This window comes from Nyctereutes procyonoides, unplaced genomic scaffold (assembly GCF_905146905.1).
Source record: "Nyctereutes procyonoides isolate TBG_1078 unplaced genomic scaffold, NYPRO_anot_genome, whole genome shotgun sequence".
NCBI lineage: Eukaryota > Metazoa > Chordata > Mammalia > Carnivora > Canidae > Nyctereutes > Nyctereutes procyonoides.
Window position 1 is genome coordinate 6660015 of NW_026575160.1, and position 27857 is coordinate 6687871.

General features: G+C 35.3%; 1 protein-coding gene across 1 annotated transcript in view; it reads left to right on the plus strand.

The window, feature by feature from the left end:
* Positions 1–27857, plus strand: part of HDAC9 (histone deacetylase 9) — a 910451-nt gene that overhangs the window by 494841 nt on the left and 387753 nt on the right. The window contains 1 exon segment of the mRNA XM_055314616.1: positions 24963–25094. Within this exon segment, the coding sequence (XP_055170591.1) occupies positions 24963–25094 (132 nt within the window).

Below are 27857 nucleotides of genomic sequence, written 5' to 3' on the forward strand. Positions count from 1 at the left end.
TCTGTGTTTTTGATTTCAAGCATTTCCTTTTCATTCTGTCTTAGAGATCTCTCTGCTTATATTGCCCATGTGTTCTTGCATGTTGTTAACTTTTTCCATTAGAGCTTCTGCTTCCAGTAAGCTGATCTCAGCTGCAATTTTCTGTATTTTCCTGGCTCTCCAGAGTTCAGGGTAGCACCTCACTCTGAGACCTTTATTCTCTGAAGGATGGAAAGAAACTACTTTGATTTTTACTTTGCTCAGCTTTTTTCTTGTGGTGAGGATGGAAGTGAAGATTTCCAAGCTCTTTACATGTTGGAGTTGATTCCAGAAGTCTGCCATGGACTTTTAAGCCTATAAAATATTTTAAAAAATTTAAACACAACTTTCCAATTTTTTGAGGTGACAGATTTATATTTAAGCAATATAATTCTTATAAATTAATTATAATAGATTTTTTAAGGATTAGCATAAATGATTGTCTTTCTCAGCTTGGTCATGACTAAAATCCATGTGCTAAAAACTGTGACAGAAGAGGCTGAAATAATTTTAAATCGCATATTGGAAGGAATCCAATACTTTGTGCTAAATTCCTTGCCTAATGATTTATTCTATGATATTTTATTCTATATCCTCTTCTGTATGTCATCTTTCTCTTATCCTTAATTGGAACCACACCCTATTGATTATGGTACTTTGAAAATAAATTTGATGAAATATTGAGTTGGAAGGGAATATAAACTACTGTGTAAGCAAGATTTGGGAATTATAAGGATTTTTTTCTGTATTTCTAATTTTTCTCATTATATCAAACTAGAAATTTGATAAGGTATAAAAAACAATTGTGGCCCTCCAAAAATTAGAAAATTTAGTTCCTTTTTAAAATAGGATTTAATTTTTCACATAGATAATTTACTTTTTACAAGAAGACTTTTTGATAGATTTAATCACTTTGATTATGAAAATGTAGCTATTTTAAACTATTTCATTGATTCTAAAATGCTCATTTTTTAAAACAAATATATGTCTGAAACCTGAATAAGTCTAATGGATGATATTTTCACAGTTCAACCAGCAATGTTTTTTTGCTTTTGCATTTTTTTTCTTAGTGATTATGCATGCTACAATTGATCAATTACTGTAATATTTACCTAAGAATTAAATGGTTTAGAATAATGTGACTTGTTATAAAATAGAAAAATATAAATTGATTTTTTTATTTAAAATTATAAAAGGCATAGAAATTAATGTTCCTAAGAATTATCTATTCAAAAGTTAGTTTGGTTAAGTTAGAATCAAGGAACAAAATGATTTAAGTTTCACAATTCAATAAACAAGAAGCTGGTCTCACAGATTGTATGTGCAATATGGATGATAAGTAGTTAGAGCCAAGAGCAAGTATCAATTGCAAATTGTGTGATAATTAAACAACCTTGTAAGAACTTTGAAAATCTAAATCGAATTATTTGGTTGTGGGGGAAACTAGTATGAAAACGCTAAGATAGCCTAGAAAGACAAAGCATGGAAAATAATCTTATGGTTTGGAGTTAGATCTGGCTGAGAATTCTAGTATGGTGCTACCACTTAGGACTATGTAACCACGGACAAGTTAAAAGGACTTCTCTGAACCTCAGTTTTTTTCAAGTATCAAGTATGGAAAATACTTGCCTTACAGAATTATTATAAGCAATAAAGGTATTGTATGAAAGTGTCTAGCACAGTGCCTGATATATGGCTGTCTCAGTGCATATTTCCTGTATGAGTTACTGGGAATGAAGGTATGGTATTTGTGGTAGGAATTATTGGTAGTAGCCAGATGGTATAATAATGCAGGACTTGGAATAGCAAAAGGAGTGTAGAACTATAGTCTTAACCCTGTCACTAATATATGACCTTAAACATAGCACTTCATGATTTGGGATCTCAGATTCTTAGTTAAGGGAAAGATTTGGAGCAAATGATGCCTAAGATTTTATATAAGTCTAAAAAGGAAATATCATGTTTCATGAGGAGTAAGATAAGAAAATGTTAATAATTTGAAGACCATATAAATAAGAAATAAATGATGGTGCTTCTGCAGAATTATGTCTCAAATTCATTGTAATTAACTGTAATAAAGCCTAATGACATATTTTTCACTCCCCATAAAGTATTCAATTAGAAATAGGCAGGACATTTTAGATAAGATTGGAATGAGAAATTGGCAAAAAATAATAATTAAGATTTTAAAAGCATTTAGCCATCTGTTGTATAATCATGAGAATGATTGAAAAAAAGACTCCTAATTTGTAATATTCACAATTTTATTACTTGAAACACTGCGAGAAAAAGTCCATGGAATATGTACACTTACACATCTCTAGACATATCTAAAAAAATAAATTAAAAGATGACAGAAAATAAATGATGAAATGTTTGCAATTGTATTTTCTTTAAAATTTCAGCCACTCACTGGGTTACTTTGAAATGAAAGGGTCCTTTATAGCAAAGAAATCTTAAGGAAACCATTATCTGTTTCCTAAAAAACCTTCTTAGTATTAAGGCAGCTTGTAATAAAAGTTTATCCTGGCATGCTAGGTTTTTCATCAAATGGCCTTAATTTACCAACTCAGAGTCACCTTTATTTTTGTTTCCTGATCTCCTTTTTTATAAAACTATTTGTTTTGAAGTTTCTTATTTTTATTATCATCTCAAGATTTATACATTCTTTACCAGCTATCCATATAAAAGATAAATTCAAAAGTCATTTTTTATAAAACCTTCATTCTGACATTTTCTTTATCTGTATTCTCATTATCACTATAATTTTACTATAAAAGCTGGCAATCGTATTTTAATTATTAGATACCATATTTCATACTGATGTTTTTATCTTGTTCTTCTCAATTAGATGGTAAAAATGTCCTTAAAGAGAGTGTTTATGATATATTAATTCCTTATCTGACAAACCACACTTTCTGCTGTGCTTCTTATCTTAGTGAGTAGTAAAGAAATCAATATACATAAAACAGGATTTTTGGCATTACTGAGTGCGGCACATGTAGTAGGTTCCTGAGAGGGTTATTGAAAATTAATTTAGTATTTGGACCACCTTATTTCTAGAGGAGCTACTATTTTAGATTTCAAGATTATAAATATTCTTGAGTAAAAGCAAAGATCTAAACCACCTGAAGAATATAGATAGAAGACATTGAGATAGTAATTTTTTTAGTTATAAGCATTTGGCATATTTAATTAGAATTATCTATTTAATTTTATTATATATATTTTAAAGTAGATAACATGGAATAAGTTCTCAGAGAGCATTTACTAGCCTGCTTCAGCTATGTTTATGTGGTTCTTTGAAAATAATGGTGGGAAAATTCTATATCTGCATTGTCCAGTTCACTAGCCACTAGGCAGGTATAGCCACTTGAAATTAAACACAAATGTGGCTAGTATGCCTGAAGAGAGAAGTTTTTTTTGAAAATTTTTAATAAGTTTAACTTTAAATGTCCACATGTAGCTAGGCTGTTTACCATCATACAGGACAGCATGAGTAAGACTGAGGCAGCAGAAATGTGGCTTGACTGTCATGACAAAATCTCTCTGGTGCCCAAGGCAGACATCACTAATCAGTCACAGAAAACTCCTCCCTCTGAGTTTGGACATAGCCTTGGAAGCATTTTTAAATCACATCACCCAAAAAGATATAATGTCTGAGCAGAATTAGGCTTTTTAGAACTCTTAATTTTTAAGTATCATGAAACCAATACAAATTAGCTTAGAATAGGAGGGGATGTGAAGGGGTTCTTTTAACTGAATTTTCTTAGTCTCTATGTGCTTAGATACTGGTTCAGTGTGATCACACTGGTTCTGCTGGACTTTACATACAGTAATGCTGTCTCCAAATGATGTCAGGGATAACCTAGTACAGCCCTAGGCCTAATTCCTAACTGCCTAACAAGATTAGCAAAAACAAGCACTTTCCACCAAGTAGTTCTGATAAATTCCCAGGACTAATTCAGTTGAACAGATTGGGTCTTGTACCAACCCTGAATGCATCACTCTCACAGAGAGACAGATTACATTGATGTGGAGATTACCTCACCTGCTCACTCTGGAAGTTTGAATGGAATTTATAGTTGCTCTCTACATGGCCTGAACTGAAACTAAAACTCTGACCAGCATTCATTCTTCTAAAAGGCAGATCTGATTGTATTAACACTTTGTCTCGGCCTCTCTCTCCTTTTAGTATCATGTCATCTGCAGATAGTGCAAATTTCACTTCTTCTTACCAATTTTGATGCCTTCTATTTCTTTTTCTTGTCTGACTGCTATGGCTAGGCCTTCCAGTACTGTGTTGAATAGAAGTGGTGAAAGCAGACATCCTTGTCTGACCTTAGAGGTCTCAGTTTTTCACCACTCAGTACGATATCAGCTGTGAGTTTTTCATATGTGGCCTTTATTACGTTGAAGTATGTTCCTTTTATGCATACTTTGTTGAGAGTTTTTATCAGGAGTGAATGTTGTAGTTTGTTAAATGCTTTTTCTGCATCTGTTGAGATGATCATATGGTTCTTGTCCTTTCTCTTATTAATGTGATGTATTACATTCATTGATTTGCAAATATTGAACCTCCTTTGCATCCTGGAATAAATCTCATATGATCACGGTGAATGATTTTTAATATATTGTTGGATTCAGTTTGCTAATATTTTGTTGAGGATTTTTGCATCTGTGTTCATCGGAGATACTGGCTTATAGTTTTCTTCTTCTTCTTCTTTTTTTTTTTTTTTTGTAGTGTCTTTGGTTTTGGTATCAGGGTGATTCTGGCCTCATAGATTGAATTTGGAAACTTTCTTTGTTCTTCTATTTCTTTGAAATAGTTTGAGAAGAGTAGATATTAACTCTTCTTAAACTGGTGGAATTCACCAATGAAGCCATCTGGTTCTAGACTTTGTTGGGAGTTTTTGATTGCTCGTTAACTTTCATTGCTGTAATTAGTGTGTTAAAATTTTCTACTTCTTCCTGATTCAATTTTGGAAGATTGTATGTTTCTGGGAATTTATCCGTTTCTTCTAAGTTGTCCAATTTGTTGGTATACAATTTTTCATACAGTTTATTATAATCTCTGTATTTCTGTGGTATCAGTTGTTATTTCTCCTCCTTGATGATTTTATTTATTTGAGTCTTCTCTCTTTCTTTTAATGAAAGATTTATCATTTTTTTTATCTTTTCTAAGAACCAGTTCCTGGTTTCCCCAATATGCATTAATCTGGTCCTATTAAATCTCTTATTCAAAATATTGTGTGATTGTCGCACATACTTGCAACTTTCTTCAGTGGTCTCTTCAGGTCTGAATTTCCTACTTATTCTGAAAAGTCACCCTAAACACTACAATTTGTAGGAAGTTTTCCCAAATCCTCTTTTTATCCTTCCCTGAAGCAGTGATATTGAAATCTTTTATAATTCGTCTCCCTTAATTTTCCTTTTTTATCTATGTTTATTTCCGTGTAAACACTGCTTCTGTATAATAATGAAATTTACTTAGTGGCAGGAATTGTCTTATATATTTTTGGTCTCAACAATGGAGATCACAGTATGTTTCTTTAATATAATCAGTGTCTTTTAAATTTTTTTAGCTATGATGTAGATCATTTGGATAATTTGGAATGAGTGTGGAGTACATACTCATTACAAAAACTAATAAAATTCACAATAACTTTATCATGTATGACAGTTTCTTTACTATTCTACTTGTTTTATTTTAAGATGCTGGTTACAACACAGTAGATTCATGTCATATTCCTCATTTTGCAAAATACTAAAGAGGATAATCAGGCAAGGTTTACAAGATGAGTATTTGCAAGAAAAGTGCACTGTGAACTTTGTGATTGAAGTCATTTTTGGAATAAAGAATGTAATATCAAGAGGAGTGTAGTGATTAATTGCATGGTGATTAATTGCATGGTGATGATGTTTGCCTACTTCAGATACTGTTGCATTATAGTAAAACACTGAAAAATAAGAGAGGAGCAAATTACCTTGCTGTGATAGTTGGTAAGGGATAAGTGGGTAACTTACAGATTTTGAGATTACTGCTGGCAGGAATAATTTACATATGTTTTAAAAATATGTTTATTAAATAATAATTTTGAAGAGAATTAGTGTTGACAGCTGGTTAGATTTTTATTGTACTAATAGATAACATTGGTTACTATGTGCAAAATACCATTGTAAGCATCTTATCTATATATCTTAGTGATTCTGTACAGTAACCCTTGAAATACATCTCAGTGTTTTTCACTAGGTTTCTAGACAAGGAAACAGACACAGAAAGATCAGTGATTTTATTTACATGAGTGAGTGTAATGCCAGGTTTGAAGGACAGTGCCAAGTTTGAAGGCAGTAAGTTTTATTTCAGAACCTGGCCTTTCAATCCCTCTGTTTCATACATAAATAAATGGTAGCTAGTATCATTGAAAAAGGCAATTTTCCTAAAGTTATAGCACCACTATAACTTTATATTCTAATACAAGTAGTGAATTATAACAATTCAGATTGTACCATTTGCAATTTAAGTCTAATGATGAATATGTTCAAAATATTTTAGAACTAATATACAAACTTAGATTAGTTTTCATAAATGCAACAAGTACAGACACTTTCCTTTGAAGCCAAATTATTTATTTATTGTTTATTTTTAAGATTTTATTTATTTATTCATGAGAGACAGAGAGAGAGAGAGAGAGATGCAGAGACACAGGCAGAGGGAGAAGCAGGCCCCATGCAGGGAGCCTGATGTGGGACTCTATCCCAGGACACCGGGACCACGCCCTGAGCAAAAGGCAGGCGCTAAACCCCTGAGCTACCCAGGAATCCCCAAATTATTTAAAACCATAAATTGATGTATTCTCTCTGCATCTAAATATTTAAACATTTTTAAAAATAAGCTATTCTAGAAATAAAATATAATTTTCAGTTGGATTTTCCAAATATATTTGCCACACAATCAAATATGAGCTAATTTATTGATCAATAACAGAATTATGAGAAACTGTAAAATTAGTGCCAGAATATGACTTTGCAATCACTGTGCAAGAAAAAATCTACTTTTTGAAATCTGCTAGATTTTCTTAGGGAGTTAGATAAGCTTGTGAATATATAAGAATTAATAGACATACCTTATATATGTTTGAATATTCCATGTAGAAGCTATTTTACTTTTTAGATTTATTATGTTATTCATTTGTAATATAGTTATAAGAAAAAATTATGACGAATGTTTCTCCATCTTTTAGAGAATGTTCCTTAAAGACACATGTATTATGTTTCCATTACCATTACATATACATACATGTAAAATAATTTCCCTTTGGTTGTATTGCTAGGATAATGTTTGTCTCAAAGAATGAATATGCTCACTTATTAGAACAATATAACTCTTTATATTTTTCCTTTAGCTCTCATTGTCAGAACTAAGCTATTCAGTTTGTTCAACTGAAGTACCTATCCTTAGCTTATCCTATCCTTACTTGTTTATTTGGCTTACTATATTATATATTTACTGTTTTTTTATTAAAAGGCATCCATTTTAATTGTACAAAATATATAAATCAATAAAATAGAAAAAAACTATAATTTCTTTGTTGCCACCATAAGAATATTACTCACTTTTTGATGTCTTTTAATATCAAATTTGAATCTCCCATATCATTTTATTGGGTAAATAATAATTTAGCATAACAGCTATATCATAATTTATTTACAGTGCTCTAGTATTGGACATTTAAAGTATTTCCAGTGTTTGCTATTAAAATAATTTTGCAGGAAACATTACAAAATTTCCATCCTTAGGTAAATTGCTTATTATTTTTACAGGAAAGAGTTCTAAGCAGTATATTTTCTGGTTCACACTCTATCTAATCTATAAAACTAATTTCACTTTTCACCCCTAACTACAGTGATTGAAAATGCCTATTATTGGGGCATCTGGGTGGCTAAGTGAGTTAAGCATCTGCCTTTGGCTCAGGTCATGATCCTGGGGTCCTGGGATCAAGCCCCTCATCGGACTCCCTGCTCAGCTGGGAGTCTGCTTCTCCCTCTCTGTGCTCCTCCCCCACACTTGTGTGCTCTCTCTCTCTCTCTCTCAAATAAATACAATCTTTAAAAAAAGAGAAAGTGCATATTATTTGTGGATACTATTCTATCCTGGGCAACTTTGTTTCTTTACAATTTGCCCATCTTATTTATATCATTTCTCGAGAAAAATCTTGAAGTTCCTTTAAAGGTGGCATTATATAAATAACTTAATTACAATATTGCCAGTGCATTTTTCTCAGGAATGGGATATGCATATGAATGCTTAGAGAATGAGAGAAGTAAGAATGCTCAGGGAGGACCCAGGATAGTAAAGAAAGTAAGGAGGTAGAGAATTCAAGGATGAAGAGCTCTGTGCTACAGAAGGCAAGAAGAGAAATGAATGGATATTTCAAGGATAGGTCCTGGAAATATCATAATACCTTTCACTTGTTTGTAAGTAAACAATATAATCCAGAGGAGGTAACTGAGTAAATCCTAAGGAATGATATGAGAACACAGGAAAACATTCTATCAGGAAAGGGAATGGAGACACTGGCACATGAGAAAAGGCCATGACTGTAAGAAATAAAAATTCAGTTTAGTTCCAGTTTTTCCCTCCTCCTTTTGCTGTCAAAATTTGAATCTTCTCCGTCATTACCTGTGTGATTGAGTTCAGAATAGCACTCATTAAATATTTACTCTACCTTAGTTATCCTGTTAGGCTATGATGTTACAAAAATCTGTATCCTCTGATTTAGCTCTTTTTTTTCTTCTTTATCCGTATTCTCATAGGACACCAAAACTTACAAATCCCTAAATCAGTGGATTCTTCTTAGGTTTTTTTTCTTTATCTTTTGTAACTTTGGATCCCATTGACCAACTTTTACTCTTTCCCCTTTGAAGTTAAATTTTATATGCCGCTCTTCATTTCATCTGCTTCTCCTCTCTGTTTGCAGTTCTACATCCTTTATACCTGCAGCCCATGAAACATAGGATTTCCCAACTTCAGTTGTCTCCTCTCTGCATGTTGTTCTGTAGTTTAAATTTTCCCATGTGTTAAATACCATCACCCTATTGAAGGTCTTTTTTTTTAATATTGTATTTATTTATTCATAGAGACACACGGGGGGGGGGTGGGGGGAGAGGCAGAGGGAGAAGCAGGCCCCATGCAGGGAGCCCGACGTGGGACTCCATCCTGGGTCTCCAGGATCACACCCTAGGCTGCTGGCGGCGCCAAACCGCTGCGCCACTGGGGCTGCCCTATTGAAGGTCTTTAATTCTAGTTCTTGTTCATTCTAATCAGTAGGTACCTCTGATGGTGAGGTTTAACTCAGCTTCCTCATTCATACAATGAACAGACTAATCTAAGACCATCTTCATTTTTTTCCTTTAAGTTTTTTCATTTGTGGTCAAAATTCACATCTCTAATTCTCAACCTTTCTATAGATTCCAGGCTGACATTCCCAAGGTGTCCCGCCATTATTGTCACTTCCCAGATTTAAAAGTTGACCCTCCCTTCAAGTCCTGTCCTAATTTTTCTTGATTCTGCTAAAACCTCTGCTCTAAACATGCAGATTTGACCATGAGATTCTCCTTGGCTTCATGGTCTTTTCTCTCCTCTTGTCCAGTTCATCATCAAGTGAAGACCTTTGCTCTACCAGCTCTTTCTTTTTTTTAAAGTAGAAGTCATCTGGGTTCCTGGGTGGCTCAGTGGTTGAGCATCTGCCTTTGGCTCAGGTCATGATCCAGAGGTCCTGGGATCGAGTTCCACACTGGGCTCCCCACAGAGAACCCATTTCTCCCTCTGCCTATGTCTCTGCCTCTCTTTGTGTCTCTTATGAATAAACAAATAAAATCTTCTAAAAAAAAAAACAGGAATCTTTTTAGATATAAAATTGTTCCTTCCCTAATACCTAATATACAGCTTTGCACAGAACAAGTGCTCAATTAATAATTGTTAAAGGGAGTGTCTCATTCTTCTTGTCTGACTGCTACAGTTCTCCTTCAGAGATGTCGAATCATAATTAAAACCAATTAAATGAGAATCAGCAACATTCTCTTTTTTCCCCCTACTCTTAGCTCAAGTACAACATTTAAACCACCTGAAATAGAATAAACTGGTAAGAAAAACAATGCTGTTCTTTGAGCCCTGATAGAACATAAATTCAGTGAAAATCTGTTCAAACCACAACTCTAATTAAAGGTTTTAGCTGCCAAATAATATGTTCTGGTTAAAGCCAAGTTAGTATTATGGAGTGTTTCAGGAATAAGAGCACAGGCTTTATACTTTGCTGTTGATTTTCTCATGGGAAACTTATGTAAAGCAGAGTGATACCTCCCTGTTGACTTTAACTTTTAGAAATGCAAAGCATGCTGAAATTGTACATAATTCTCTTCTAAAGAAAAGGAAATAGCATTTCAATGGTTTTCCTCAGTGTCTTATTGAGTTATGGTGGGGCACAATTATGTCTGTTAAATTGATTTACCAGATGGAACGTTACATTTTATATTCAGCTGATTAAGTCGTAGGAGACTAGAATTGTATCTCATACCCTGAAGATCATATATAAAAGTTAAAATATTTTAATTAACTACATTTTGAAACTGGCTAATTAGAGGTTTAACTAGTTTTTTTTTTTTCTCTCCTTTAACTTACATTGCACTAAAAAAAAGGGAAATTGTTCTTAGGAATGGGCCTTATCATACAGTTGTTATTTGGCTTAATAATTCAATATCTCAAATGGAATCTGTAAAAAAAAAAAAAAAGTAAAATGTTCCCACTTGACTGAATTTTGGAAATTGCTTTCTTGTCATGGCTGTTTAATATGTACAAAGTATTCTTAGCATATTAGGTTTAAAATAAATGATCCTTAACTTACACCTTAACAGAAAAAATTTAAAGAAAACAAAACTCTTATTTTTGCTCCTTTTTCTCTTTTTGACCTTTTCACAGGTAAGAAAATATATTAATAAAACCTTTACCTTTTATAGAAAATCAAATCTGATAAAATAGTAAATACTAATTTTAAGTAAATTATTGTCCTGGTTATTTTGATAAGTGATGAGCATATACATCATTAAAAGTTTCCTTTAATACCTGATTTGTTTACCTAAAAATAATGCAATAAGAATATAGCACAGTAAAACCTGATCTAGTCAGAACCGAATATTTGAGAATGACTTCCAAAACAGTGCCAATGGTGGAATTCATTAGACTGCTGTAGTGGCTTCCTATGGCTCCTATAATAAATTATTGTAAACTTAAAACGCACATATTTATGCTCTCACTGTACTACAGATCAGAAGTCCTAAATGGATATCTCTGGGTGTCAGCAGGGCTATGTTCCTTTCTGGAGGCTCTAGGGGCAATTCCATCTCTTTGCTGTTTCCAGCTTCTGGGGGCTGCCTGCATTCTCTGGCTTGAGGCCCACTTCCATCTTCAAAGCCAGCAGTGACTACATAGCTCTGGCATTCACTCTTCTGCCTCGCTTTTTGTTTTTTGTTTGTTTTGTTTTGTTTTTCTTTCAAAAGACACTTGTGATTATCCTGGGCCCACCTGGATAATCTCCTTCTTGTTAAATGAGCTGATTAGCAACCTAAAGTCCATCTGCCACCTAAATTCTTTTTTACCATGTGAAGTAACAATCACACTTTCTGGAGAATAGGACATAGATAACTTGGCCAAGGGGGCATTATTCTGCCCACCACAACTAACATAGAGTATTTATTAGGATGATGTTTGGTACGGAATCTTTTGACTTACTACTTCTTCACCAATTTATCCAGATAGTCATCCAGAGAATATTGGCTAAAAGAAGATGTTTAACTAAAGGTTTGTCTAGTGGTGACAAGGGCCTTTTGTCTAAGGCCCCAAGATTCTGGGACGACCTTAGTGTATCCAGAGGCAAGGGGCACCTGGGTGGCTCAGTGGTTGAGTGTCTGCCTTTGGCTCAGGGCATAATCCCAGGGTCCTAGGATTGAGTCCCACAACGGACTCCCACAGGTGCTTCTCCCTCTTCCTATGTCTCTGTGTCTCTTATGAATAAAATCTTAAAAAAATATACATATATATATATATATATGTATCCAGAGGCAAAATACTGCCTTTTACATCAGTCTGAAATGGATAAGAGTGTTTTCTTATAAATATGTATTCCAAAAAAATCTGTAATAAAGATAATAAAGTTGTGAATTCCATTGAGGCAGAAGTGAATTACCAAGAACATTCCCAAATCATAAAGTTCACAAAATCATAATCTACAAAGGTAAGTAATTAATAACAAGACCTGCCCCAGTAACTTGGAAGGTTTTGAAACAGGGAAAGAACAGGAAGCAAGGGAGCACTTGAGCTGAGTGAAGGACAAACTCCTGTGGATCAGAAGTCAGTGCTGACCATTTCTTCTGGTGCTGTTGATCCATGGCAACTGGCTGTGTCTCAGGGGTTTTGAAGGGCCGCATATACTAGTGACTGCACATAAAGACTCGAAATTATATTGAAATAGATAACAGTTCCAAGAAGTAGTAATTAAACATTATATATATATATAAATGACAAGATGGACCAGGAAGCCACTTAAGCTAAACTGAACAATGTGATTGCTGGAGGAGACTAATTGGAACCACCTTCTGCATAGTGACCTCATCCAGAAAGCTGGAGGCGCCCTGGGCAGCTGGTTCTCCTTTATCTCATCAGGGATTCTTCTGCCATCACTTGCTCTTAAGCCTCCACTTTCTCATCATGCCTTCTGTTGCAGCTCAATACCCATTTAGTTCATTGCCCATTCTGGTTATTGACCATTCTCTGACTCCAGCATACTCTTGTCCAGTCCACCTTCCATCTTTCTAAATTTTAAATCTAGTCACCTTACCCTCCTACTTAAGAATCATGTAACACCTCTTCTGTCATCTTCAAGGCCGAAGTACTTATGTGGCATTCACACCCTTTCTCCTCCTCCCTTCTACCCTCCTGCCCTAACCTTCTCTCTTAACCTGTCCCTGCTCTACCTTCTCATATGGCTTGCCCCAACAGTACTAAACAAGTTGCAATCCCATAAAAAAACTCTGTTTCACACTCATGAAAGCCATTTACAGCTGATTTTCCAAATGGTCATTGCTTCTCCTAAATCGTATGCTTGAATAGTTTTTACTTTTTTGTAAATGCTCAGCTGACACATACTTCCCCTCTGTGAAACTTCTCTTGGTACCTGTCACCCACCAGGCTACCCTAAATACTCACTACATACCTTATTCCAAAAATATGCCCAAATACACCTGCACATATCTTTGTGTGTATATATCTATATTAAAATTAATGTTCTCTACTTAGGTGAGAAATCTTTCAGGATAGTATCTATGGCTAGTTTACTGTTAAATACCAAGCATCTTCAGAGAGCTCATAATAGGCACTGAATAAATTTATCTTAGAAGAATAAATAAGAGTATAGAGTAAAATAGGAACTAGTATATATCTATTTAGGGATTCAGAAGTATAGGAAGATTATGAAAGGATTTTTAAGAATTTAATGGTTTTTTTAAAAAAATATTTTATTTATTTATTCATGAGAAACACACTGAGGCAGAGACACAGGCAGAGGGAGAAGCAGGCTCCCTGTGGGGATCATGACCTGAGCCAAAGGCAGATACTCAACCACTGAGCCACTCAGGTGCCCCAAATTTTTAAGAGTTTAATTCACAGTAATATTTTTGTAAGAAACAGACTGAGTGACTGCTTTTGGATGGCTATAAACTGGGTAAGTCGGAAGAAAACAAAACAAATGAAGTAACAAGCTAGACAATGATTTAATAGTTTTATGGGAATAAACTGAAAATTTTCAGGTAAACATCAGAGACAAAAAGTTTAAAGCCATATATATAAAGAAAATAAGGGTTACAACATTTAAGGTTAGACAGTGATTTTATTTTACTACCGCATATCATTCTCTTCAATACTTCTGAACTCTTTAAAGTCAAAGGAATGAATATTATTGTCCACATTTGCAGGCATGAAAATTGAAGCATAGAGACATCGAACAATACTTGACCCAATCACACCATTAGTGGCAGAGTCAGGACTGGGAAACAACACCAGCCTCTTATGAATGTGACCAAGTAAGGTTCATGCTGAGAGCACAAATAAGTATGAAAAAGGTTAGATTTATGGTGATCCCCAGGGAGTTATTAGGAGGTAGGTATTAATTTCTGGACCATATAGTCCTGACTATATGGTGGGTTTTTTGGAGAAATGGTGTCCTTATCAAATACTGGGCTGCCCCAGTGCAGATCTCACCTCCTAAGACGTCCTCACCCTGTCATGATATTAGTTCACATCTATGTTTACACATGTAGCTCTTAGGAAGTGTCTGAGTAGGTGTGTTAAAAAGCTTTACATCACAAATAAAATTACTCTTCATAACACTTATATTTAAAATAGTATAAAAGATATATCTAATAAAGGAAGTAAATAAAACTGTAAAGTACATGGTATAATTTTTTCATGCATAGACAGAAATTAGCTCATTACTGAAAGATTATTAGCAGAATTGAATGATAAATTCTGAATTTTTGTTTATAAATGTACATAGAATTTTAGAACTAAGGAAGCCTTTAATAAAAAAGATATAAATATATTTATAAATTCAGATTCCCCCAAAAGTAGAACATTATTTAAATTGTGAAATACTAGTTCAGAAGGAAGACTATTAGAAACGGGATTGAAGAAGACTGAATATGCTCCTAATCTAGCTTGTTTTATTGAAATGACAATTCAATATTTTGTTGTATTTTCAAAATACAGATTTCCAAACTTTCTCTTTACTAAGGTAAATATTTTATACTTGAAAAAATTAAAACATCTAAAAGAAAGTATTCTTTGATTCCTTGAATCCAAAACATGTTATTTTTGGTGCTTGCCAGAAAAATGAAATTCCTTCTGCATTCTGCATCTGATCTATAAGACCTCTTGCCATAACATTCAGTGTCAAGAAACTCTTAGAAATTAGAAAAGTTGAAGTTCAACTAGTTCTCTTCTCAACATCACTTGAAACCCAGTCTTTAAGTTTTCTTTCATGCTTGGATATATGCAAGCATGCATTTATTCGTTCAGCAACTGTTTATTGAGACTCACCATGAGTCTCTGTAGTTGCCATGTACTGAGAATAGACACAAAATTATTACATTTACTGTTCTGAGCACTATGTGTGGTAGAGTAATTTCAGTGAAACAGTGAGGGGTTAGAGCCATATTGCAGTGGTTTGAGGTTAGGAAGTGGTGGTGGCAAGTGTAAGGCTACTTTAGAAAAAAAAAGAAAACTTGACTGTGAATTAAAGTATAAATGCAGAGAGTAGCTAATAATATTTGTATCTCAGGAGGGTTTATTTTTATTTGGATGGGAAAGATGAGAGCATGTCCACGTGCTAAGGAGACATACAGAGGGAGGGAGTTTGAAGATACACATTGAATAGCCTCTCTTAGTATTGCATAATTTTGCTCGACATTTCTTTAAAGTCTTATCTTCCTTTCAGTATCCCTCCCCCACCTTGTTAGCATATTTAATCTTTATTCTTTGAATTTGCCCTCACTTCCCCATGGATGAGGTTGCCTCCCACCTCTGCCTGTCAGAGTCATTTAGCACCCAGTTTCCCCACCCTGCCTTTCAGTCACAACGCTGCTGTATAAGTATACTGCTAAGTATATAAGTATATACTTATATAGGTATGCTGCTAAGTATACTTATCACATGGCATTGATCATCATTAGTCTATCATTCATTTTTGTCAAGAACTTGAATACCTGGAAGACAAAGGCTTTCTATTATATCGTTGAAGTGGTTGCCTCAGCACTTAACACACCCTTTTTCACATTCACATTCAGTAACTCATGGATTTATTCTATGTAGTAGGTATAGCAGAAGTGCTGAATAAGCAATGAGACAGAACTAGACCCATTCCCAACCCTCATGGAACTTGCAGCCTAGGTTCTCAATATTATTATTCAGCAGCTCTTAATTAAATGCCATTAACAATGGAACCAATTGAACAGAAACATTTCATTTTAACTATAAAAAGTGATGAAATGTTTTATAACATTGTAATTTGTTTCTGACCAGAATCATATTGTTTGATTAAAGCATGTTAAAAATGGGCATTGTACTTCAAGTGTCCTAAAAATTTAAAGAAAATTGTTATTTCCTCCTCTGTTTGTTTTAGTATCAAAAAACAAATAAATAAAACTACCATTGAGCAGCAATCTGTATATCCATTTATTCATTCAATGAATTTCTACTAAGTGCTAAGCCAGCTGAGCATCAGGCACTCTGATGAAAAATGGTATGAAAAAGGGTTTAGGATTCAGCATGGAGTACTGCTCTTAGATAGAGGAAACTGAGCGTCCTGTCATGGGCCTTTAGAAGTGCCTGCTCTGGCTCACAAATGAAACATCCATAAACACTAAGGGAAAAGGCCTACCCAGAGCTAAGAACCTTCCCATTCTAGACCACATTCCTGTTATCTAGGACCTCTGTATATTGTTTTCCCATGCTGCTCCGAGCTGCTCCCTAGGACTTGGTAATACTCTCTGCCCTGTATGCCCATTTGCACTTTTCTAATCATATCAAGGTGGTCGTGGTTGTTTTCAGTTATGAGGAACCTAAGAATTAAATTCCCATGTCAAATGATGGGAGGAAATACTCCACAAATGCACATATAGATTCATAATGATGGTGCCACTGTGCTGCCTTTCTGAGCAGCACTGTAGATCACCTAAATGTCTAGTTATCAAATATTTAAATAAAATATTGTATACTCCCATGTAAATGTGGCTAAATAATATATGGTATATCCATATAATGTGTTTTTAAAAGAATATACAACTGCTTGGGAAAAGATTCATAATAGATTTTTAAGTGAAAACAGAATTAAAAAATAAATTAATTAAATAAATTAATTAATTAAATAAATAAAATAAAATAAAACAAAATAAATGGGATCATTTTATTTTTAAACTCTTTTTTAAGATTTTTATTTATTAGAGAGAGACAGAGCATGAGCAGGGGAGAGGGGAGGAACAGAGGGAAAAGGATAATAAGCAGACTACCTCTGATCGGAAAGCATGACCCAAGGCTCCATCCCAGAACCCTGAGATCATGATGTGAGCAAAAGGTAGAAACTTAATCAACTGAGCCACCCTGGTGGCCCCAGTGGAATCATTAGAGAATATATAATTGCCTGTGAAATGACTCCACATACATTATTAAGTGAACAAACGGTATACAATCATAAATGTAATTTGATCCTCATTTTCAAATAAATACTTTTGTGTACAAAGCACAAAAGTTTAAACATGTTAGCAGACTAGACTCAATTTGTTCCATTTCAAAAGTTTTGAACATATATGATCTACATAATCAGAAGATAGCAATATATGTTATAAAATGAACACTTCAGAAAACCACACTGTAAACTGAGTAATGTGAGTAACGTTTACCAATATGCTTTTTGAAAAAGAATAATCCTTTTTTAATAAATAGATATATTTGGCATATTCTCAATAAGAAGATGGATAGATGTCTGCAAACTATTTCTGAATCAAAAAGAATAGCATTATAATTTCTTCAGGAAATTGCATTCATAAATTACCATAAATGTAGCTAGTTACTAGAAGCTAAAATTACCAAAGAAATGATTTTTTTTTAGACTTGTATAAATGAATTACATATTATTAAATGGTTATAATTAGAGTTAGATTAGAAATGTTGCTCCCTGATACCAAAACAAAATCTGACTCATAACATTAAGGATCTATATTATCTGAGCCAAATAAAAAGCATAAGTTGTGTTAGATTTATAGTATTATTCTAAATGCTAATTTTGAAAACACATAGCCTTTTTCTAATTATGAAAAGTTTTAATTAGAGTAACCTATATCTTTAGATCAACTAGATTAGAGAGGTTTCTGTGTCCCGAAAGTATCTTTTCTTAATTGTAATGATTGCTTAATTGAACAGTTCACACATGGCATGGATTCCTACAGAGCAAGCCTGAAAGGAAGAAGTGACTCAGGCAGGAAACCTAATCTCCCTAAAGGACATTCAGAAAAAAGTGAATGAATGACAGATTTTACGTGGTTGGTTCCAAGTGACAGGATGTTGGAATTTGGCAGCCCCTAGGTAGCCCTGTGGGTGGGAAAGAGCAGGAGAAATCCAGGAGAGAGAGGGGCTGGGTGGACAAAGCCACAGATATCTGGTATAGCAGGGAAGAATGACAATGCCAGAGAAGGAATCTGAAGTTGTCAATAGAACCCTCACCTTCAGTTGTGATTATAGTACTAAATGTGCACTGCAGGTAAAATTGTTGAATAACTCAAATATTCATTAGTATAAAGACCCATTTATTAATCAATGAATTTTGATTGATCATGAATTATCTTAATAGTATGATTGACCATTACTCAATAGCAGTGTATTCCTTTTGTCTTTATGTTAATTTCCAATGAGAATGAAGAACTTCTATATACTATGATATGTGGTATTGAATTTTTGTCAAAATTATTCGTGTAAAGAATATTCATAATTTAGGATTAAAAGTAAACAAAGGGACACCTGGGTAGCTCAGTGGTTGAGTGTCTGTCTTCAGCTCAGGGTGTGATCCTGGAGTTCTAGGATCGAGTCCCATTTCAGGCTCCCTGCATGGAGCCTGCTTCTCCCTTTGCCTGTGTCTCTGCCTCTCTTTCTCCCCCTCTCTCTCATGAATAAATAAATAAAATCTTTAAAAAAAAGTGAACAGAGACAAAATGCACACAGTAGGCAGTCATTCTTAGTAGAAGGTACATATTTAAGACAGAAAACTAAATAGATAATAAACAGGTAAGTTAAAAAAAAATTACCCACTAAGGAAAGTACATAGAGTCAATCACCAACAAAAAAAGGATTTTAGGGCAGCCCCAGTGGCACAGTGGTTTAGCACCGCCTGCAGCCCAGGGTATGATCCTGGGGACCTGGGATCGAGTCGCACATCGGGTTACCCACATGGAGTCTGCTTCTCCCTCTGCCTGTGTCTCTGCTTCTCTCTCTCTCTCTCTCACTGTGTATGTCTCTCATGAATAAATAAAATCTTTTTTAAAAAAGGATTTAAAATACACGGAGTGAAAGATCAGAAGAGGGCTATTGCTATTTTTGTTGTTGTTTATATAAGTAACATTGCACTAGGCAAAGGCAGTGAACCAGTTGTAGTTCTCTATCTTTCTACTTTTCTTGTTTTGTTTTGTTTTGTTTTGATCTAAATTCCTTAGTCTTACATATAGACTACCTAAAACATTCATCTATTCAACATCTATCTATTCAGTGACTTCTTTTGTGATAGCCATCCGTGAGCTAAGTACTTTCTTCCCCTTTAATTTTCCACTGTGATATATCTATGGTAGGCATCATTACTGCCTGTAATAGATGATAAAATGATTCACGGAGGTCAACTCACCCGGGGTTGCAGTTAGTACAATGAAAAGTTAGCATTGAAATCTGAGTCTGGTCTTTTTGTGTTGGGGACTTGTACTTCTCCAAAAAATACTTTTTGTGTGTGTGTATGTGTGTGTGTGTGTGTGTGTGTAGTGTGCAGAAATGACCCTCCACACTCACACCAATCTATCAGTGAAATGACAAAGTCTGGGCCTTGTCACTTACTGTTGGAATCCTAATTTTTTAACATGTGCTTCTCTACCTAACTCTCCTATTTCTTTCCCATTGTTTTTTCTCATACCCTGCCACTCCTAAGTTCATTCTGCACATGGAGATTAGAAAGAAAAGAGAGATTTGAGACGTTTAACTTGAGAGGCATCTTGCACATGTTTTCTGTTTCCTTTTGTTCCCTTCTTAATTTTGCTTAAGTGAAAAAGAGCAAAAGCTTTCAGGTCTGTCCTCTTGATTTTAATATTCATTGTTTTCATTTAAATAATGATCATCAATTTTTCATGCAAGGTTTTCATCTCAGCAGACAAATGCATTCAGATGGGCACACACACTAAAAAGCTTGCCTTCTGTTTCTGTGATTAATTGAGATGTAGAGAGTGATGGGTGTGGGGTAAAAATAGAAAGGCAATTAGTGCAACTAGGCATGAAATACATTGAGATACAAGCAGAATGTCTCCCCAGTTAGTGATCTCTATCTGGTCTCTTGAGGATTAGCATCCCATTAGTAAATCACTGGAATGGAAATCTTCAGCCTTTGGGGAGACCAGAGCATTAAAAATGGAATTAACTCTAACTGAAAACTGAGTCAGCACAATAGGTCATTAATTCTACTCCTTGGGTATATATCATGCTGAGCTTTGGTGTGTGGGCTTCTGAAATATTAGGAGTGAGTTTATAAAGCATTTCATGGACTAAATGATGGTTATCTATCATTCCATCTTTCGCCCTTACCACTGAGATACAAATGCCTCTGGTGGCTCAGACCAGTGTTGAAATACAGACAAAAGTTTTTACTAGAACTTGTAGATATAGTTCTTTACTGAGAAAAGTCGTGTATTGTATATTTTGGAAAAAAAAATAAACTTCTGTTGCACTTATAAAATATTAATGATTCCTAGTTTTTAAAAAGCTATGTCCTCAACTGAAAAAAGATTTTAAAAAGTACCACAATGCCTCAAATCCTTCCGAAAACTAAGAATTACATCTTTCTGCATAAAGTTGATTTATTTTGCTTTCTTTAGAAATGTCAGTGGTATTAAAAAATATTTCAAATGGGGGCACCTGGCTGACTCAGTTGATTGAGCATCTGACTCTAGATTTTGGCTCAGGTCATGGTCTCAGGGTCTCGGGATTGAGCCCTGCATTGGGCTTCACACTCAGTTGAGAGTCTACCTGAAGATTTTGTCTCCCTCTCCTTCTATCTCTCCCCCTGCTTGTGCTCTCTCTATCAAATAAATCTTTTAAAAAGGTTTTCAAATAAATTGCTAAGTATACAATGTATCAAAATATTGAATATTTTCAAGCAACCTATAGTTCTCCCTAATTTCTGATAATCTTTTCTTTATTTTCTTCTTCTACATCCTCACTGAGAATTGCTATCAGATAGTATTGCCTCCTTTGCTCATCTCCGTTTAGCACAGTCATTAGAAACTGCCATTTACTAATTAGTAACCCCAGGGTTTCTCTCACTTAACAATACTGACATTTGAGTTCAGATAATTCTTGGTTGTGGGGATTGCCCTGTGCATTATAAGATGTTTAGCAGCATCTCTGGGCTTCTACCCACTAGATTCCAATAGCTTTACACTATAACTGACCATCAAAAATGTCTCCAGACACTGCCAGTTGTCCTCTGGTGTCAAAATCTTCCCTGAGAACCACTGGTTTAGCCCATTATTTTACTTGATTCTACAATAATTTTGCAAAATGTGGGACTTTGTGAGTCAGAGTCTTGCTAGGAAATAGAACCTACACAATATCGTCCATAGGCTTTTTAGAAAGAAAACTTGCAACTGCTTAGGGATGTTGAGGCACCCAGAAAATAGCAATAGTGAGAAGCCATTCCTATCCCTAGTGGAGGAAATAATATTCCTGGAGTGCTAGGAAAGCTGGAACCATGGAGAAGCCTCTAGAGAGAGATGAAATCAGGAAGAGACAAAGCAACACTGCAGCAGAGACAGCAAAGGACACGCTGGCTCCTCCTTCCTCCTTAATCTTCTGTCAGTAATCAGTTCTACCAGTAGGTGAGCTCATATGAAATCCAACCAGCAAAGGACAGGAGTGTTGCAACCTCAGGATTTAGCCCTATCTGCTCAGACACAGAAGGAAAACGGAATCCATTGGAGTAAATGGGGGCGGGGCGGGGGGACAAAACAGAAAAAAAAAGTCCCCATTTTTTTACATGAAAAACTGAGGTTTAAAGATACAAACTAATTCAACCAAAGCCGATATACTCCAGGAACTACTAGTAATCTGTAGCTAATTTGCATAAGTGAACTGACATTCAGTGAGACAATGAATTATTCAAGGTTATTGATTTTAGTAGCTGATAGATACAAGGCCAGAACTCAGTTCTCATTCCTAGTCTGGTGTTCACTTATTTTGTGTTGACCTTTGAAAAAAATTTAAGAACTGTATATCCAGCCCATTCTCATACAGACAAATGTAGGAATGAAAGCAATATACTGACCTGAAAAGTCATTTTTTCCTAAAAAGCTTATGGAATTCTAGGTTTCATGTAGAATGTTTAAATGGCATATGCTGTTTTTCCAAGCTTTTGGCACATTTTTGTCTTGATTGCAGAAACTTGGCCCCAGCTGGTGCAATGTGTGAGAAAAGAGAGGAGGACTGGACTGAGAATCAGGGGATGTGGGGCCTAGTCCTGGCTCTGTCCCTCCTAGCTGTACAACCCTTAGTGGGAATAGCAATAATTAAAATTCCATAAACCTTTTCTTCCCTTTTGCATTCACCCAGGTCTTCACAGTTATTTTCAGGTATGTAATCAGGTGGCCATAACTCTAAAATAAAGAAGGTGTTAGGGATGCCTGGGTGGCTCAGTGGTTGAGAGTCTACCTTTGGCTCGGGGCATGATTCCAGAGTCTGGGCATCAAGTCCCACCTCAAGCTCCCTACAGGGAGCCTGCTTCTCTCTCTGCCTATGTATCTGCCTCTCTTTCTCTCCCTCTGTGTCTCTCATGAATAAATAAATAAAATATTTTTAAAAATAAGGAAGGTGTTAGATTTTCATGTTTTACAAGTGAAGAATCAGGCTCAGAAAACACTGGAATTTCACTGACTATCTCATAGCTGGGAAGTGGACTCCACTTCACCTCTTCCCACAGAAAACAGAGTGCACCTTCTACTCCATCTTTTAGTGACTAACCAATTGATCTACTTCCTCTGGACAGCCAGTCAGTACCATTTATTACTTTAAATTCATCACAAAGGCCCATCTAGAACAAACTCTACGAATTTGTGATTTTTATCTTCTGGTCATAAGCGAGGCTACAGTGGAAACAAATATAGTTAGCGCATAGGGATTCCTCGTTTCTTTCATGCTAGGTTTCAGATGATTATATTTACTGACAGCTTTTTGTAGAGATGAAAACTGGTACTTCTAAAGGAATTTTAAAATAAATATGTATGGAGAATCAAATCTAAGTGAATTAATACAGTTCCATTTCTCCCTTTAATCCCAGGCAAATCGGATGCTAGTGATTCAGATTCAGACTTCCCCACTAAGTTCAAGTGGGTTGACACTCCTGGAAGATCTGGAAGATCTTCAGTGCTTTGCCCAAACTGCTTCTGGTCTTTGCCTCAAAGTTAGGGGGTGGGGGGCGGAAGTGCAGGGCTCCACACACTGAGCTGCTTGTTCTTAAGACTTGGTCTCTGCCCACTCCCTCTTTCACCGTACAATGTTTTCCAGCTGCCCCTTTTCATGTTCTCAATATTTTCAGCCATAAAACACCAAAAAATTAACTTGTTTTATCTTTTGTAATGACCTATTTCTTTCAAGTTCCTATTTCAAGCCTAGCATGCAGGGATTCTCAGTCTCAGGTAAGAGAAGGGAAACAGAAAAGAACAAAGGCAACACTAAGGTATGGATAGTTGAAATTTAAACATAAAAACAAGCAAGCAAGAAGGAGAAAGAAAGGAAGAAAACATTGTAAGTTCTACTTTGAGACCCTTTGCAGTCAGGCAGAAACAGAAAATGCCTTCAAAGGAAACATTTTCACTGATCAGAAATTCTAACTGCATCATAACATTGTGTCTGATATGGATGATTAGTAGAACTTTGGGAAATGGTTTATAATTGTTATGGTGTTCATACATGAGGAGAGATGGAGGGCAATATTTTCAGTATTTAGAAGATTGGATTTGAGCTAGATTATCTAGGTATAGATCATGGTGTCCTCCCTTTTGACCTTTGAGACCTTGGGCAAGTTACTTACACTGGCTGTGTGTTGGTTTCCTCATTATAATCAAGGTAAAAATAGAATCTGACCCAGATGGATTTTTTTTATGGTTAAATGAGTTAATCTTGAAAAAAGCATTTAGAATAGTAGTGGACATAGAAACTACTCTGTGAATGCTAGTTGTCATTGGAAACCCCCTTTCCCTCATCCCACCCACCCCCATCATCATCATCATCATCATCATCATCATCATCATCTCTGGTTTGAATTACATAGGGACTCAGTCTAATGTTCCCATTCTTTTAGAGTATAATTATGTAGAAACCTAATCCATAACATCTAAATTATAGAGCATCACTATTTAGAGAGAATCATTTAAGCAAAGAAATAGTAACATATGTATGAATAATGTGCATTTGTACCTTGGAACATAGAACCCTACTCTGAACTTCCAATTCTAAGATCTGACCACCCTTTCTTATTCATAGTGACTCTACTTGGTTTGGTGTTATGATACTGAGTATATTTTCTCAGGATTTCAGGTTAGAGACTACCGACAAATACTCCAGGAGTCAGAATTAGACGTAAATTATATGCTACAGAGGTGTCCTCTTATTACCAGAAGTCAGGCCAGAGTCTCTAAAATCACATTAGGGTACTGTTTTTGTGGGTATTGAGTTTCACCCTGGAGAGAATTAAGAGAGCTGACAATGACGCATAATAAATCTTACTCTGACCCAAACGTATTTAGTGATTAAAACTTCCCAGCAATCCCAGTTCTGTCAGATAAAATAAGTAGAAAACTTCTATTTTTACTTTTTTTGCTTTACCTTTAAAGAAATAGAAAAGCATTTTGCACATTTCATAAAAAATAATTACTATATTTGTCTGTTTAATTCATTTAGAGCTAATGCCTTATTGACATGCTTGGAATTTTAATTTGAGCTGAGAAGGAACCAAGAAGAGAGTGAGCCGTTTTTTTATACACAGGAGCAACTGGCTCTCTATTTTTTAATTTTTATCTATTTTCTTTGTCTCAATCCCCAGCCTCTGAGCCCAACTTGAAGGTGCGGTCCAGGTTAAAACAGAAAGTGGCAGAGAGGAGAAGCAGCCCCTTACTCAGGCGGAAGGATGGAAATGTTGTCACTTCATTCAAGAAGCGAATGTTTGAGGTGACAGGTAATTGAGGACTGTGCAGACATACACTAAAAAATGCCGGTAGGAGGAATGAAAATAAATAGCGTAGAGTAAATATGGCTGTTGCATATTAAAAGTTATTTTGAGGAGAAACATGTCTTGAAAGGAAATTATATTGAAAATTCACAAGTAGCTCAGTAAACCTTGCCATGCATTCACCAACTGTGTCAAACAGGAAATGAATGAAAAACAGAACTGTGTGTCAATCTAGGCATAACTAGGGAACGCCAAAGCTCACCTTAATCTTTTCAGAAACAGGCAGTCCGTTTTAGGAATGCCAACCAGAAGAGTATAACTTTTAATGAAATTTGATCAGCAATGAGCAGAGGGAGGTCCAAGAAGAACACTTCCCCCATATTCAGACATGAATGTACAAAATACATCTGGGAAAATTAAACTATGTGGAACAGCAAAACCTTGACTTTTCAACAAATTTACAGAACTCATAAATGACTTTATGTGTTTACTAGTGAACTGGGACTTATGGCAGGAGGGGGATATATTGCCTTTTAGGAAGGGAAAGAAACTGTCATTTTCACTAGTCTCAAATGGAAGAGTTCTTATTTTTTTAGCTGCCTGGTTAGTGGTGGGGTGAACAGGTTAGGAAATTCAACCTGATGTCTTACAAAGCTTTCTAGTCTCAGTTGTACCTGGTCTGAAATTAGAGAAGACCGAGGGATATAAGAACCAAAAAGACTAGCCAAAGTAATAATACTGACTACTGTTTATTGAGTACCTACTTGGAACTATATGCATTATAGTTGGTCGTTTCTTCTGGTTGCATCCATAAAGAAGTGGAAATCTGCAACCATTTCCTTCCATTCTCAAGGAAGATTGTGCTTGTACCAATGTAGTCAATTATTTTTATTTCTCCAAGATCAGGTCTTATTATTAGCAGGTAAGGATAATAGTTTTTCAAAATTATTTGTTTTCTCTATCTCCTGTGGCCATGCTAGTGCCTACTTTGAGGAGACAAAAGGGAAAAAAATTGTGGGGGTGGAAGTGGGAAAGTACAGAATACTAATGCAACTTGGTAGTTTTACAGGTTATTTAGGAAAAAAATAAGTAGGTAGTCTCCTATTCATTCCTGACAAATTGAAGTGTTTATCTGAAGAAAAGTAATGGTTGGAGCATTTTTCCTTAACAGATGAGGAACACTAAATAGATAAATAAGTATTGCTTTACTGAAGTTTATATTTATTTTTCAATATCAAATATAATCACTAGTTTGGATCATTTCTAAATTCAGAGCTGAAGACTTGTTTTTCAAAACACAGATTTGTACTTAAGTAAATAAAAATCTTACTCAGGTTTTCATGATAGAGGTACTTGGTGGGATTGGAGATTTGGGGATTGAATCCATTTTAAAGAATGTAAAGAAGATGAACATATCAACTGTCTAATGTAAATAGATATGTGATTTTTCTAATCGGAGAGAATACACTCCCTCATAACAGGAAAGCCTGAAGAAAATAGAAAGCCATATACATTGCTTTGCTTTTGTTGTTTGTTTTTGTTTCTTTGTTAGAATCTGATTAAGGTCTTATTTATTTATCCCAATGTTCTTTTCTATTTTCCTATTAATCTCTTCTTGATCATAACTTTTTCCCCACAGTCACTTGCTAACTTGCACGGGGATTTGGGTTAATACCTACCTGGGTAATGATGATTTCTAACTGAAAAGAGTTATGATTTACTGGAATTTTACTCAAGTTTCTTGAGTTTTGAAACACCATATTGTTCTTTCCCCGATGTTGAGAGATAATGACTCCCCCTTTAATCTGAGGAAATAATGTATATTCAAAGAGAGACTTGTGTGTTTATTAGATGCACATCTTTGGTCAGTGAGCTGGGACTTTTGGACACTTTTGTAGGTTTTTTTAAACTAGTATGTTGAGGATCCAAAGTACCAGAAAGACAGCTTTATTACCTGTGCTCCTCCTCCTTTCTCTGCCAGCTTTCATGTAATTTGGATGAGCTCTGTTTGGATCTTCATACTAATTATTTTTACTATCTAGTCAGAGACCAATCATGGTATCATGTAGCAGTTAAATTGGTATTGCTGTTCTTCTTACACCTCTCCATCTCCCTTGTCTGTTTCCTAGGTTCAAGTACATGCTTTTTCCAAACCCTATGCCCCCTCTCCTCCCAAGAATTGACCTGGGAACCATTCGCCATTTCCCTCTTTTATAAGTTCCTCAATTTTCTGCTCCCTTTTCCCACCAAAGCCGCATTATTTAAAAATCCTAAGGCTCGGCATCTCCCTGTGCCTACAGTGCTTTCTCGTGCACTCCCTTCTTCTCCACTGTCTCCATTTCGAGAACTACTTCTACTTCTCTTCAAGCCAGTTGCCATCTCATTTCTTTTCTGAGATTTCCTCAGTTTTCCCAGAAAATCCGCTGCTACGCCCCCCTCCAGAACTTGTCCAGTGACATGCTGTAGAACCCTTTTGCAGTATTTATTTGTTGCCTTGAATTCTCAGGCTCACGGCAGCGATTTCTCCATAAGGAAATACTTCTGTCTGCATATTGCTAAGATATAAATAATATGATTTTAAACTGACAAGGCAGATGCAAAAAAAATAACTTTTTCATTTTTGTTTTTTGAAGACAGGCTATGAAAATGAGACATTAATGAGAAATCAGTATTTAGTCACCCAGGAAAGACAGGAGTTAGCAGTCTGGGGGAAAAGAAGCTCCTTGAAGTATTTTTAAGGTGCATTTTTCTGGTTAAAAGCAAATAAGA